The following is a 16,467-nucleotide window of genomic DNA, read 5'->3' as shown; positions in this document are numbered from 1 at the left end:
ATTTGAGGATTTTTAATGGTTTAGGCTGTAATTTTTAATTCCAGGCAACATGGTTAACAGCAACAAGGGTGTAGTGACTATTTCCATTTAGAAAGTCACCGCGAGGCTAAATTGGACCTTTGTGGATGCTGATTTTATTAAAGCAAACGGGAATGGTGGATAACATTATATTGGAACTAGTGAAGCAAAAGTGATAGAGTGATATATATGTGAGCCCTAATCGCCCCCTCCCTTGCATACCACCTCAGGAGTGACTTGGTAAGTAAAGTGAAACCACACCCAATGGTAATAAATACATTCAAAACTTTAAACAAAGAAACAAACTAATAGTACTCAAAAGTATATATTTTCACCCCCACAGACAGTACGAATGAATGGGAAATCTCTGATACCCAGTGTGATACTGTAATATCACAGGACATATGAAGATAGGATATATACTTTTTTTTTTAAACATATCATTTGATCAAGTAAAAAGCAAGCTCATACTAAACAGCTTTTTATTGCCTTTATGCAAATTCACTCTGTTCAATGGAGACTCATATAATGTAGCTTTAAAACAGGCTTTAACCAAAATCCAGCACAGCCCCCGCCCACCCTGTGGTTTAACTAGAACATCACAGGGAAGTTTCTCATAAACCTAGATCAATTACTTTGAGTGGGACTTGTCTCATTTCCTGTGTTCATTTTCCACAGCTTCACAGGGACTGTCGAACAAGAGGGCACCATCTGTGCACCTTTGCCCAAACAAAAAAAAGAAAAAGATGAAGAAGAAAAACATGTTCTCTTCGTGTTTGAGATAATCTCATGGAGGCTCTTGTTCTATTGGAAATCCTCTTGCCATGGAAATCAATTTACTTTCATCAGGTTTAATGACACTTGGTTAGGACCCCCATTTTCACGTAGGCTGTTCAGGGAGCTATTTGTCCAGAATGAAGTAACTTGGAAAAACACTTCAGTAGCTCATCCAGTGATGCATATGGTCAATAGACTTAGCTGAAAGGATCAAAAGAAGTGCACACACCAGTTATTATTGGGCTTGACAGAGAAGGACATTAATGGGCATGCTCCCATTAGGCCAAATTTGTAGAACATCTGGGTATCTCATTGTTTAAGCCTGCAAAAGCCTTTTGGCATACACTCCAGTTTCATTCTAATAAATGAGTTGCCAACTTTTTCAGCTCTCTTACTATTTCCATTAACTCTACAACCTAGCAAAACAGCTAGATAAATGTAATCAGCTAGTAAAACACAAGAACATAATGCTAACACTGTTCTACAATTTACATCATCTTATTGCAGGTAGGTAGCTAAGAGGCGTACATTGCTTATTACACTAAATTGTAAAACTACACTGAGTGATGTAACTATAGGTCAATGTTAGACTTTGGTTGTGTATATATACATTGACTTGACAGTTCGTTAGGTGTACCTGCCGCTCGTTAATGCAAATATCTAATCGGTGAATCACACGGCAGCAACTCAGTGCATTTAGGCCCACAGACATAGTCAAGAAGACGACTTGATGAAGTTCACAGTAAACATCAGAATGGGGAAGAAAGGTGAGTTAAGTGACTCTGAACATGGTTGTTGGTGCCAGACAGACTAATCTGAATATTTTAGAAACTGCTGATCAACTACATCTAGGAAAATGGGAAAAAATAAAAACAAAATATCGAGGGTGTGGCAGTTTTCTGGTCAAAACTGGACTTGATGTCAGAGAAGGTTGGTTAAAATGCTTTGAGCTGATAGAAAGGCAACAGTAACAAATAGCCACTTGTTGCAACCAAGGTTTCCAGAAGAGGATCTCTAAACACAAAATATCTCAAACCTTGAAGCAAGTGTGCTGCATCAGCAGAAAATCACATAAGGTGCTACTTCTGACAGCTATGAAGCAAAATCTATAATTTACACGGGTTCGCCAAAATTGAGCAAACGGCGACTGGAACAACTTTTCTTGGTTGGATTTGTGGCTAATAGTGGTTTAATGTTGTGGGAAATATTTTTGGCACACTTCAACAAGGTCCCTTAGTACAAACTGAGCATCATTTAAATGCCACAGCCTGCCTGAATTTTGCTGCTGACCATGTCCATCCCTCTGTGACCACAGTGTACCCATCTTCTGATGGCTGCTTCCAGCAGGATAACGTGTCATGTCACAAAGCCCAAATCATGTCATTCTTGAACATGATAATGGTTTCACTGCACTCAAATGGCATCCTTAGTCAACAGATCTAAATCCAGTAGAGCCCCTTTGGGATGTGGTTAAACAAAACATTCACATCATGAATGTGCAGCTGACAAACCTGCTGCATGCACATAATGCTATCATGGCAACATGGCCAAAACCTCTGAGGAATGATTTCACCACCTTGTTGAATCTATGTTACAAAGAATTTTGAAGATAAAAGGGGGTCCAAGCCAGTACTAGCATGGCTTACCTAAAAAACTATCAGGTGAGTTTGTACTGTAATAATTAGTGAAAGTCATATATAGTGAGTCATATAACATATAGTCATATATTATTAAACAGTCTGGAGAAATCATTGTTATACCTGAAGTCATCATTTGAAAACAGGGCGTTTCATATATGAAGTGCCTTGAATGCTCGAATATCCCCTTGATCGATAGGCTGGATGGATAAGCAATGTGGTGTTTGGGAGAGTAAGAGTTCGGTTTGTACGCCTTCAAACGGCAGGTCAGTTTTATTTCAATTTAATATACTTTTAATATATGTTTTAATTAATGTGTTACATGTGTATTTTTGTTGTTATAATTTTTTTAGGCTTGAAAATGCTTATTTTACTGCAAAAATAATGAAAATATAAAAAAAAAAATACTACTAATAAAAAAATATAGGCTGCAAAAATTTGCAGTATAATGAACTTTGTGTGATATAAATGTACAGATAAATCTGCGATGTAGTGAGTGTAGTGGCCACACAGTTAATGGCTTGTGTTTATGCATACTTCTCGTGTGTATATTTAGGATACATTTCAAACAATATAATTATTTAAGTTTAAAAGCATAAAAAACTGTTGCCACAGAAGCTCCTCCAAGATCTTGGATTGCCGGCAATGACTGGTCTGATGTTTGTGGAAGTAATTGTGTCCCTTACCACAGTCGACAATGTAATTGGCTGGCTGGCTCTGTGTAAAGCTCAGCATGTTGCAGTGTTGCTCCACAGGATAAAGCAGCTACACTTTAAGTAGTCAGCTCTGCAGGCACAGAGACCATATATCCATTGTAATTAAAGGGAATGTGAAGCATCAAATCAGCTGGCAGTCCAAAACAGAAAGTCCTACTACACATATGAATAGCTGTGTTCAAGTGACCCAAAGATGATGAATATTTCCGACCTTCGTGTCAAGATAACGGTTCAGTTTCCAACAGTGTATTTGTATTTTGTCTTATGAAAGGATGAGATTTATGAATTAGTATGGTTAATTACGACAAGAGTAATTCTATGTATAGTTTATTACACCATTTAAAAAGTTTTTGGTGAAAAAGGTGTTTCTTTTTATGCATGTCCTCTCTCTACTCAAGGGAGCATTAAACCCCCCAAGCGGAGCAGAGCTGGTATTCCCAGCACAGCACTCTGAACCACTAAGCCCATCAAGATGCCTGCAGTAAACCAGTAATAACTGAGCAAGATAAGGAGCAGTCAGGCAGATCAATAGCTGAGCACATCACTGTCTAATCAAAGCCTTCACCCCACAGGAGAGACTGAAACAGAATACCTTAGTCTCTCAGGATAAACCAGGATTTAGAATTGCTGGGTTATGAAACCAGCTGCAACCACCTGCCATTGTCATTGCTGAGACAGAAAAGTCCTTGAAAGAGACTTTTTCAAATAATTATGCTCATATTACAGATTTGTTTACACTATTATGAGGACATTTGAATAAAACTAAAAAGACAAGAAATTAGGTTGTAGGTATTCATAGTTTTGCTTATGTTTTTGGAGCAAATCGCTCTGTAAAATGCAGATTGCAGTTTCGCCCAAGAGTCAGGATTGATAAAAAGCAGCTTGTCTTGAGCGTACAATATTTCTTAATGTCTCACTCAGCGAGGCTGGTCTCAGAAAAATATATGAAATGTTTTCTTAACACAGCATTATGGAGCCGTGGAAGTAATATTGAGCACACAAACATCTCATTTCAGTTTGAAAGCCATTTCTAAATCACAGTGTTTTAATAAACTGAATCAAATGGCAATTTGAAACTACGAATAAATAAATAGACAGTCCAAAATTTCAAAGTCTCCTGTGCAAAAGCCAGTGAATCCATTTTCTACCTACTATATCTGGGTATGGGTCGCAGAGTGCTGCCATCGCTCTCTCCCAAGCCAGACGAGAGGCATAATCTCTCAAGTGTGAACTGGCTCTGCTCTGGGTTAGACCAATCCATTAATTGTAACCTTATTGTGGTAGACAGGTTTGCATGACTGTGATCCCAGGAGCTGTGTTGTCTTGCCTCTGGTAAACTAGTCCTGTGTAATATCAACTGAAATTCAGGTGAGCCTCTATTCAGCCAGCAACTTTGCACCAAGCCCCATCCTGGAGCCAGCCTTTGGGGAGTTTTGTAGGGGAGTTTGTGGCTACTCTTATCTTTCACCACAGGACAAAGGTAGTAGTGCAAAACCTTATGAGTTGGATGACAGCTGAATGCAATAATAGTGTTAGATAATGAAAGTCATATATATTAAATAAATTACTAATAACATATAAGAATAGTATCTGCCTCTTGCCCAGTGACAATTGGGATAGTCTCCAGCCCCCCACTAAATTTAATAAGCAGAAGTGGATGGATGGATGGATGGATGGATGGATGGATGGATGGATGGATGGATGGATGGATGGATGGACAGACTAAAACAGGAGACTCAAGACTCCAGGATTAAAGTCTGCTATACCATCATAGTCTTTTCCTCCTAAAGAGGGACATATCTGTCCTTTATGTCTACTTCATATGAAGCAGGGCTTTTATGTGGGTTTCTCGAAACGTTACTAAGTGATTTTTTCCCATAGTTCCAGCACATTACTTGAATATGAAATGTGCAACCACCAAATAGAGAATGGCATGAACCCAGGTGGGGTTCAGAGGAAGAACGTGGGATTCTTTACGTGAAGTGCTTTATGGGAATGATGAACCAGAAGGGAATCGTGTAATGCAGCATTTTCCAAAACACACAAACCTGCTGTGCCACACCTAGCAAACCCAAGAAGTCCCTGTGAGGCTTTTCTTTATGCATCATCTGCTTCTTTGTCCACCATCCCACAGAAAAGATATTACACACTTTCTGTTTCCTGCCACCCTGCCTTCGGTTCCAATTACCACAAGTGTTAAATCTGCACCGGGGCTGGGCCTTTGAATATTTTATGCCACTCATTAAGCACAAGTTGAACCATTTTTCCTGTGAGTCTTCCAGCTGGGTGTGAGTTTTCTTTCAAAAGTAACAGCTCTGTGGCTGCAAAGTCTTTGAATGTAGAGGCTTTTAAAAGACTGCGGTGACAAAGTAAAGCAAAAGCCGATCTGCTGAAACTGTACACTGCGATACTGTTGTACTACTGATACTAATGTAAGGCAACTTAAAAGAACAGGTCTAACACTGTGAGAAAAACAAGCCTGTCTGATATTGATCTCAGTGTTTTTTTTTTACTACCTAGTGAACCTTATTTATGCTGCATTCAAGCCTAAAAATGTACAAAAAAGTGAATGCAGCAAAAACAACTGCTTTCTCCAAACAATCGCACAATACAGTGAAGTTCATACAAAAACTTTGTAGTGTCAGGATTAAAGAAATCTCAATTTATTCTTCACTACTGAGTGTTTGTTGCCTTGGAGCACTGTATTCAATATAGATGTGAAGGCTTCCATGTCTTGAAACCCACCTCAGTAATAACACACCGATTCCTGTTGGAGTAAATGTATCAGGCAGACCTTGAAAGCATCAAGACCTGGGCCTGTAAATATTTGAAAGGATTCTGATGATTGCGATTTGTGTTCGTTACAGAAGTTATAGAAGAATACAGTCAGCTGTCCTTCATGAGGAAAAGACGGCGAAAAATGTCCATTTGTTAATTAGAAGTCTGAATGAGCCATTAGCGCATAATTGGGGCCATGAATAGAAGTTTAATGAATGGAAAATTATCAGTCATTACCCCACTCTAATCAGTCATTTATTCCATGATAAGACACAACTCTTGATTGTGCCGCGTATTATAATGTATGGTAGACTTTTTTAGATTTTGTTGGCATGACAAACAAAGCTGATTGATCAAACCGTCATCTGTAGGTCACGCATACCACACCGCGCAAAGATTTAAACCGAGTTCACGTTGTTAATTGTTTTTCTCTGCTATGTGCTTGGCATATTAATATAGTGAGATATTCATGTGACCGTAAACTACAGTCTTGTACTGTTTCCCCTGTAGCGATTTCACTGGAACAACTGGGTGCTAACTGCTGAAATTACCACACAGCAGCACAGTTAATCAACCTTTCGGCTACAAACACCTTAATTACTTGAAACAGCATGTGTAAATGAAACACATGTGTCCAACTGTCCTATTATTGTTGTAGTGATAATTACAACTTTTACTATGGATGTATTATTATCTCTTCTCCTAACACTCTCTTATCAGGGACCAGCAAAAAGCTACAGCTTATTATCCATGACAATGAATGAAAGTAGAGACAATTCACATTAAAAAAATTCTGAAATAATTTAAGTTCACATTTCTAATAGATGTTTTTATTAGTGGTAGTATATAGATATTATTAAAGGTACTAGTTGTGCTAGCAATTGCAAAAACAGAGTAGCGTAACTGTTTGCTTCGCTCTTTCTCACCCACATTTTCCCATTGTTCCCCACCTTCTCGCTGCCCTCCACCTTATGCACCTGTTTCCTGCTCAAGAATAGAGTGGATCACTACTAATAGGAAGGTCGTTGGTTCAATCTCCAGCTCTTTCAGTTTACTAGTATTAGTATTAAAGAGACCTTAGGCAATCTTAAAGTGCCCCCAATATGTGTATATGTGGATAAGAAAGAAAAACACATTATGAACACTGTGTAAACGTGTAAAAAAACAGAAAATGACCTAGTAATTTTCTGCCAGTACATTATCCACTTTTTTTTAAAGAAAGCTTATGGGCATCTCAGTGAATGGTAAATGATATCATTCAATACATGATTAAAAATATGGAAAAACATCTGTAAAAATTGCTTGATTTTAAAAACGGTACATTAATTTAGAGTGTATACAACAACAACTCACAAAAATGTTTATTTTTATAACAGTGTTTTGATTATTTTATTTTGTGCATGATATCCGGTTAATGTTCTGTCTTGAAGTATGCTTTCACTCCCAAGATAATCTTTTTCTTTATTATAATAGAGTATTAACTGAGAATTTTCTGTTTTATTCCTGTTATTGGTACACTATAATCACACACAAGAACCCACACACAGTGAGCATCCAAACACATGCATAATGTGCCACCCATCTCCTGTCACAGTGTCTAAACCAGCATCACAGCAAAGAACACCTGACTTTGTTCTAGTTTCTCTCACTCGCTGTTCCTTCAAAGGCATCGTTAGATTAAAGAGAGGCAGGATGCTGCGCTTTTTCGTGAGCTACGCTGCAGCAGCAGGCCCACTCTGCTCACTTCACCCGCTGGAATTTGAATGAGACAGATGAGAAGAATGAAGGAAGACGAATCAGGATGGAATACATGTGGGTGTGTTTGTGTTCAGGGCGCAACTTATTACTGCTACCCCAGTGTCTCGAACAAACAATACTCTAAATTCAGCAATGTTCCAACAATATTCAGGTTTTCCTAAAGCACCTTTGGACAGAAGCCCACATTTAATCAGACAAAACAATAGAGGAAATCTTTTGTTGAAACACTTTTTATGCACATGTTTCTTTATAATTTTTATAATTTATAAAAATGAATGAATATCATATCACATCTGTTATCTGTTAAGAAATTAACAGATTAACAAAAAATAGGTCAGATACATTAAAGTAAAGGCTAGAGAGAGAAAACTATTCTGACACTGTCTTGGTTGGTTTTTATGTCATAACCTGTTCTGACCAGCCACCCACATGGTGATATGACCCCTTGAAAGTTACCCAAAATTTTGTTGTTGAAGCTTTTTCCTGTGAACTGTCAGAATACACAAAAGATCCTGGATACCAGGTTATTCTGTTACTCTGTCCTAGGCATTTAATCAGTGCAGTTTTGCTGTTGAAACTAAGGTGTATTTAATGATCTTCATGCTCAGAAAGCTGGTGATAGAAAAAAATGTGTTGAGGAAAAACAAGATATGAGATTTAGATTGTGACCCTTGCAATCAAACTGCAATCAAACATTTGTGATAACTGGCAATGACTGTTTCACATGACTGAGGAATTTTGGCTCATTCTTTTTTGCAGAATTGTTTTAATTCAGGCACATTGGAGGGTTTTCAGCTATGTCAGTTTAAGGTTATGCCAAAGCATCCCAATCAGACTTCAGTCTGGATTTGGACTAGGCCACTCCAAAATTGTGTTCTTTTTTTGAGCCATTCGGTTCAGAGGTGTAACTTGCTGGTGTGTTTCGGATTGTCCTGCTGCATAAGGGACTTCAAGCTTTGGGGCACGAACCGATGCTCCGATGTTTCTGGTAGAGAGCAGAATTCATCGTTTCATGAATTAAGAGAACTTGTCCAGGTTCTAAAGCCTTCGAAGCAGTCCCAAACCATCACACTACTTTTTGTGTGATGTTCTTTTTATGAAATGCTGTTTTAGTTTTACGCCTGATATAGCAGGACTTAAACCTTCCAGAAAAGTCCAACTTTTATTTTCAGTCAGTGCACAGAATATTTCCCCAAAAGTCTTGGAGATCATCAAAATGTTTCTTTTGCAATTTTCTTTGTCTTTTCCCATGGATGCCATTTTTGCCCAGTCTCTTACTTATTGTTGAATCATGAACTCTGACCTTAACTGAGGTAAGTGAGGCCTTCAGTTCCTTAGATGTTATTCTGGGTTCTTTTCTTGACCTCCTGGATGAGTCGTCGATGCATTCTTGGAGTAATTTTGGCCACTACTAGGAAGGTTCACCACTGTTCCACGTTTTCTCCATTTGTGGATAATGGCTCTCAGCGTGGCTCACTGGAGTCCTAAAACCTTAGAAATGGCTTTGTAACCCTTTCCATACTGGTATATGTCAGTGACTGTGTTTCTCATTGTGCTTGAGTTTCTGCATAGGGCCAGGTAAGATTGGACAAATGGATAATTGGATAATTTGGATAATAATAAATGAAATACTTGGGTTATGTTTGTCTGTATATTTGGACTGGTATTAAAGCAGTGCTGACATTCAAATCTAATTGTAGCAAGAAAGTTGTTTAAGGCGTAAGTTGAAATTCTTGAAGATATGCTTAAATGCTAAGGGCTGAATGTGGGATTTACCCTCATTATCTGAATCTGTATATGATCTGACTTTGTGCCGATTGTGTTGGACAGCCAGATATTGATCAGCAGTGACCTGAATCTGATTCATCCAGCTTTCCTCAGTGTCTGCATGCCTGTGCATTTAAAATAAAGTCTTCAAACTTTAGAAGTATTTACTTCTGAAGAGGGGATTTTCTGTAATAACAGCTTATTTATGAAACACTGAAGAAAAGGCAAAGCTTGTCATTCTGTTATCTCTAGAGCCTGAAGCTTGTGTGCAACTTTAGTTTCAAGGCTTAGTATTAAGCTATGTCTTTTTGGTCATGCTATTGTGCTTCATACACGTATGGAAATCCAAGCCCGTTCATGCCTAGCCCACCAAACACCACTGGTGTGTAATAGATCAACATTCAAATACATTCAATTATCTTTGCTTTGCACACTGGGATTAATCATTTATAATACTAGGCTGACTGCAGCGAATTATTCCTCAGTTCCTGTGCCACTTCTGTCACACAGATATAACTGGCTGGATATTATATGAGGAGATGGGTAGCTGTGAGAAAAGTAGGTGCAGTGCTTACCTGATTTAATGTTATGCATAAAGGCCCTGGTGATGGGGATGTCACTCGGATGTCTCTCATTAATTCCTCAGTTCAGTGGGCTGTGGACACACACAGTAGACTGACAGGGAATGAGGAGACTTCACCGGTGTCTCTTTAATGCTTTGAAATGGGAGTATAGTTTAGCTTTGATGCCTCCTATCACTAAATGGACATGCACCCCCATCACACACACACCCATCCCTTGCACCAATATCCCACCCCCCACAATGTGAGTCAGTCGTCCTGGTATGAATACATGAATACTGTAAACTGTAGCGACAGGCTAAATTACTATGCATGCAACGAAGACACCAAAGGAAAAAAAAAAAAAATCAAAATGCTTTATGAATTCCTGTGAATATGGAGATCATGAGTCTTGGTAAAGCCTTGAGGCAGGTGTGGTGTTTTTCCATGTGCTGCATTTATTCACCTTGTATGAACTCACTGAGCAATCATTTCTTTATGATCTTTCACAAAGATTTGAGCGTGTAGCCGATTGCACAGTATCGATCAGTCGCTTCACTTTCCACCAGCTACAGCGCATTCCTTTATTATGAGTCTCAGATAAACAGCACGCCCGCCTCCTCTCGTGCTTCCTGATGCACATCTGTACACATCAAATGTGTTGTCTCTCTGCAGGAGACAATGCAGTCTGCAAAGAGTACACTTTTATAAGAATCTCTCTCAAATCCAAACATGTAAACTTCTGTCCTCGGCATGCATAATGCATGGTTTGTTTGAAGAAGACATTCAAAGCGAATCACTAAAAATGGTGTTCTGGGTTCTTTGACACGTAGGAGAGATATGCATAGTAGAAACACCCTATGATTGATATGAATTTTGTCGAGTATTCTGATTTTAGGAACTAATATTTATGTTACATAGGGCCACTCTTGAGCATGCCACTGAATAGGTTGAGTGTAAGGATATATTCTGACTGAAAAAATGCTTATTACCTGTCAGCTCGGTGAGGCTCAGTGGCGGGATGAGCTTAGAGCTTATGAGCTATGTTTACTATCTGAATGTAGAACAACTGGGATCCTCAGAGCTATAGTCATGTTTCATTATGAACAATTATGTTAGAAAAATATAGGCTTTAAAGGCTGTGTGATATAATTTACTGAATGCAAATTTGCTCCAGGATACACTCACCAGAAAACTTTTACCTTCAGAACTGCCTTAATTCACAGCAGCATAACACACTTGTGAGATATTTGCTGGCTGCAGATCCATGATATGAATCAATATTCCACCACATCCTAAAGGAACTCAATGACATGGACAAGAAACCAGTTTGAGACAACTTGAGCTGACGTGGTGTGTTATCCTGCTGGAAGCAACCATCAGAATATGGTCATAAAGGGATCGATATGGTCAGCAAAAACACTCAGGTTGGGTGTGACATTTAAACAATATTCAGTAAGTACGAAAGGGATTTAAAAGTGCCGAGATCATATTTCCCACACCATTACACCACCACTGTGAGCTGTAAATACATGGCAGGATGGATCCATGCTTTCATGTTTATGTCACGTTCTCGTCCTACTATCTGAATGAGTCTGTATAAATTGTAGCCTCAGTTTACTTTTCTTAGCTGACAGGAGTAGCACGTGGTATTAGGAAGAATCTCAACGATCAGAAAACCCGCTGTAAGCAAGCACTTGGCAACAGTGGGAAAGAATAACTTTTAACAAGAAGAAACTTCTGGCAGAACCACGCTCAGGGAGGGGCAGTCATCCACCACCACCAGGTGGATGTGAGGGGAAAGAGAAGAGAGCGGGACAAGAGAATAGGACAAATAGCAATATATAGTAGAGAAAGCAAGTTTATAATAAGTGCTAATGATAAGTGAAGAAGAAATGCTCAGTTCATCATGGGAAGTCTCCAGCAGATTAAGCCTATTGCAGGATAACTAAGAATGTGACTGGCTTATTAAATATTTGGGTAGATATGCAGTTGAACAGGAGGTGATTACTGACTGAAAAAATATGCTTCTACAGATTTTTTTTCTTATTGTTCTTTTATTACAAATATCACCATCAACAAATACTGAACTCAAGGCCTCGTCAATTAACTTTACAGTGAAAACAGCAGATTGAGTTGAAAGGCTGCAAATATTATACATTTTCATTGACAGCGCCTTGAAAAGTGTTGCATTTTCAAGGCTAGCTGCTCCGAAACATTTTAGACAGACTATAAAAATGAATTTACAATAAATACAAACGACAGTAAACAATATAAATAAGAATCTGTTTAACATGTTTAACACAATTCACGCGATTATGTTTCAAAGGGAGGGTTGAAGGTCAGCCATTCCTTTTGCCCCAAAATTCAAATACTTGACAGGTCAGTTTGTTCTGTAAGTTGAGGTAAAGCTGTATCAAAAAAAGCCCTCCCAGCTCATGAACAAAATGAGCGTTTGAGATGGCAAAATTGAGTCTTTCAGTGCCTTAAATTCAGTGCTGCTTATCAGACAAGTCTGACTCAAGTGACTTTATCAACACAATAAAAGCAGTGGTTCTAGATGTGGAATCGTAGTCCTTTAGCAATGTAATGAGGTCTCTCTCACTGCGGGCTACAATACAATCAATTAGTGTCACTTCTGACATCGACGGTTTGGTGGTAACAAACATAAATAAGAAATTAGAATAAAATGCTTACAGTACTTTGACATTCAGTGTAAAAATTTCTTTACAAAAAGCTGTGTGAAAAATATCGTATTTCCCCCATTATAAAAAAAACAACCAAACACCTCGATCGAGGCAAGTGAAGTCGCTTCATGTGCAATGAAACAAAAGAAACGAGAGTAATGGAGACACAGTACGTGGTATACACAAGGTTAATGTGTTGGTCCCTCAGTCTGTTACGTGAATCTGTTTGAACCAACGTGCTACCAGAAGCAGGGAGCATTACCAAAATGCCAGCGTAAAAAACAGTTTGTATGGCCGAGGTCTTGCAATTGATTGTTGAACTATTCAAACATTCTTAAAGTGTTAGTTCCAGAGTTGCTTTGGGAATGCTACAGACGTCTTCGGCATTAACGTATTTGATTTAATCTCAGAAATGTACACTGAGAAAAAACAAGCAGTAGTTCCTCGATTGCTGTCTACCTGACTTAATATCTTGTATTAAACAGTTGTGACAGAAAGAAAGGCATTATGGACTTTGGAGCCCTCTGGGACTCTGGCCCCATGGCTCATCAGCTCCTGGATAGTCATCCAGTTATCCAGGATCTTTTTATTTCGTTTCTTCATCATCTTTTTGTGACTGAGCTCCAAGATATTGATCTCCTTCCTGCCTTCAGCTCCACTCACTGGTCCCTCCTTTAAACACTCCAGGCGGCTCTTTTGCATAAACTCCCTCCTCTTTCTTTGCTCCCTGGCTCGTGCCAGGTGCTGCTTCCTCTCCTCTTTGCTCCAGTAGCGGCCCATCTTCATCTCACTCATGGCGTCATCATCTGTGGTCATGCCTCCGCTCCTCTCCTCTCTGATCCTTAGCGCCCTCTCCCTCAGTATGCGATCACGAGCAGGCCTCCGGGCAACGTATCGCGTCCCGTCAGCTCGAACTTTGACCTTCCACTCTAGTCGTGGTTCCCCAGGGCGTCCGTTACGGTGCACGGGATCTCGGCAGACACTGAGGAGACTCAGCTGGCTCTGAGAATACTCCACGGATGAATGCTGCTGTAGCAGCTGCATGTAGCTCTGCAACAAAGAAAAGAGGGTTAACAACGAGGTGTTCTTCAAATGCGCTTTACTCAAAGCCACATCAGCATCAGGTTCACATGCATTATACCTGGAGTTGCTTAGATCCTCCCTGGCCATGATAAGGGGTCGTGTGATATGAAGAAGCGTAAGGAAGCCTTCTCCTTGAGTCTCTGGTCCTCCCTTTCTTCTCACACCTCTCATCATCTGCAGGCAGAGCAGGGTCCGACTCAGACCTGGAAGGGTTGCTCTGATCAGGGCTGCTTGAGATTACAGGACCTGGATCTGCTTGTCTGCTACGACTAGATGTGCCCTGGGGCTTGGGGATAGGAATAGGGCTTGAGGGTGTGGAAGAAGCCAGTCTGAGGTTTTTCTGGTTGGTAATGCTGATGTGTCTCTGCAGAGAGTGGTCAGGAGATCTCTCCATACCCAGTGGTGTTGAGCGTGCACTTTCTGCCGTGTTGTAGGCACTGGAGCTATCTTTCTCGCGCATCTTATCGGCTTCCAACCTCTCTGGGTGTTCGTGAATGTCAGCCAGCCTGCCGTGCCGCTTGTGTCCATCTTTGGTGCTCCTTCCTGGGGAACAGGGCGACGGCTGTGAGTGCTCCTGCTGATAGGACTGGCGGAGCTGATGGGCCTGCATAATGCTCTGGCATTCGAGCTCAATGCTGCGCAGTTCCTCGTTTAGCATCCTCAACTCCTGCTCCACCCCTCCCCCGCCCCCTATGTCATCTACGCAATCGCCATCCTCCCCCCCTTGTTCGGTAAGGCTACACTCTATACTGTGTCGAATTGAGTACACCCCACACTCACCCCCGTTTCGGATCTGACACTTGAGCTCCAAGAGTTGCTGGAAACGATTCTCCAAACCCAAGATCCCACCTCCACTATTGCGAACACTCCCTACCCCTTCGTGGCCTTGGCCTGTGGACAGTGTTCTCGTGCTCTGGTTTTCCCGTGGGACAACAGCTCCTCGCCTGGTGTGGGGATGCTCTGCCCGCCACCGCTCCCTTAGGCAATGAGCTGGGCTCCTTCTTTGGAGTTTAGCCAGCAGTGGTTGGTGCTCCGGACTGTCCGTACTGCGTCCAAACCCACTGTCTTGATTGTTGGAAGAACATGTAGCTGTATCTGTTGTCATGCCTTCTTCAGCTTGATGCTGGAGTATTAAAAGAGAAACAGTTGTATTACTTAATGAATGTTTCTATTCTTTGTTGTCAATGATTTACGGTGGTCCCTCGCTATAACGCGGTTGAGTTTTCGTGGCCTCGCCGATTTTTTTGTGCAATTTTGCATGCTTTTATTTTTTTGTTTGTTTCCTTACAGCACATTGTGTTCTGCGTCCTGATTGGCTGTAGACCATTGTCAATTAATCTAGTGCCGTGTCTCCTGTACAGCACAGAATGTGTTCAGCTTGTCAAATTTACATAAATCTTCGATCGCTAGCAGTGTGACTCTGAAGTGCTGCACTGTATGTTTGTAAGTTTTCTCCCCAACAAACACAACAATGTCAACGAAACATTTTGCACCGTCAAAGGCAACCGCAGGTGCCTTTGGTTTCTATAATACTGGACTTATTTTTCTACAAAGGTTTGAATTTTGAGAGTGTTTAAACAAGAGAGAAAAGTATGAAAATGTTCATGCCTGTCTGAGAAAAGTGTATAAACTGTGTAGTGAGGGGTTTACAGCCTTAAAAAATCTGTAATAATTGTAAAAAATAAAGTTGGCTACTTCGCGGATTTCACCTATCGCGGGTTATTTTTAGAACGTAACTACCGCGAGGGACCACTGTAGTTTCACAAAGTATTAATAAGTAAAAATTCAGTATAGGCTTCTACTAAGTACAGGAGAAAAGGTATTACAAGGTAAGGTATTTCTAAAAAAATAAAACATATACTTGGCTGCTTTATCTTTGGACGTAAACAAAGATTAAAAAAACTAACACCATCAAGGTTTCAAAGAACCTACATGAAGTTAAGCTAGGTGGTGCATAAGGATTTAAAAACCTGCAGATAGCTAAACTGCTGTTTTAGGATAATATAGGCACAGCAGCAAGGGCAATGTCTGAATTGTTTTCAAAAATACGTGTTGAGGGTCAGTCAGGTCAAGTACAGCAGGTGGTGAAAATAACTAGTCAAGAACGTCCATACCTCCCCTTCTCGGTCAAACAGGTTCTCGTGCTTTAGTTCATGCCGTGATGCTATAAAACCTTAGCTTAACCCTCATCTACCTAAATATGTAACATACATTAATTTACAGTGAGAAGCAAAATAATAATAATATTAATAATGATGATGATAGCAAAACATATTTCATCTTAAAGCATCATTAGTTATGTAATTAATATCGAGAAAAAAGCATTTTATTATTATCATTTGTTCAAAATTACAATTAATTTGCATATTTTCTAAAAAATATTTTATTAATACTTTATGCAACTTGCTGCTTTTTCAAGTACAATCTGCATTATTACTTAATAGTTTATTTACCATCCATTTGCCCTGGAATTTCTTAGTTTTTGATATTTTTCAGTAAACATTTTTTGTGTTTTTGTTTGTTTGTCTGGTTCGTTTTGACCCCAATATAAAATCACTGAAATAGACACACAACACAGCCCAGTCATCTGATCTCTCCAGCATTTCCTGGGTCTGTCTTGGGGCCTTCGCGCCTCCTCCCCTCCTTAGCCTAGAACAACGCCAAAACACCTCTCTCTTCACCACTG

At 39.9% G+C, this 16,467-nt stretch overlaps 2 protein-coding genes across 5 annotated transcripts in view; one reads left to right on the top strand and one right to left on the bottom strand.

Moving 5' to 3' along the window:
• gxylt1b (glucoside xylosyltransferase 1b) overlaps positions 1–16,467 on the top strand; it is a 141,684-nt gene that overhangs the window by 34,601 nt on the left and 90,616 nt on the right. The window lies entirely within an intron of this gene.
• Positions 12,075–16,467, bottom strand: part of pdzrn4 (PDZ domain containing ring finger 4) — a 43,580-nt gene continuing 39,187 nt past the window's right edge. The window contains exons 9-10 of the mRNA XM_031750572.2: positions 13,840–14,904; positions 12,075–13,748 (exon numbers count right to left, since the gene is read on the bottom strand). Coding sequence (XP_031606432.1) covers positions 13,176–13,748; positions 13,840–14,904 — 1,638 coding nt within the window. The 3' untranslated portion in view covers positions 12,075–13,175. The remainder of the gene's footprint in view (positions 13,749–13,839; positions 14,905–16,467) is intronic.

This window comes from Oreochromis aureus, linkage group 17, assembly GCF_013358895.1.
Source record: "Oreochromis aureus strain Israel breed Guangdong linkage group 17, ZZ_aureus, whole genome shotgun sequence".
NCBI classification, from domain to species: domain Eukaryota; kingdom Metazoa; phylum Chordata; class Actinopteri; order Cichliformes; family Cichlidae; genus Oreochromis; species Oreochromis aureus.
Note: the sequence above shows the minus strand (reverse complement) of the source record. Positions and strands in the feature narration are given on the sequence as shown.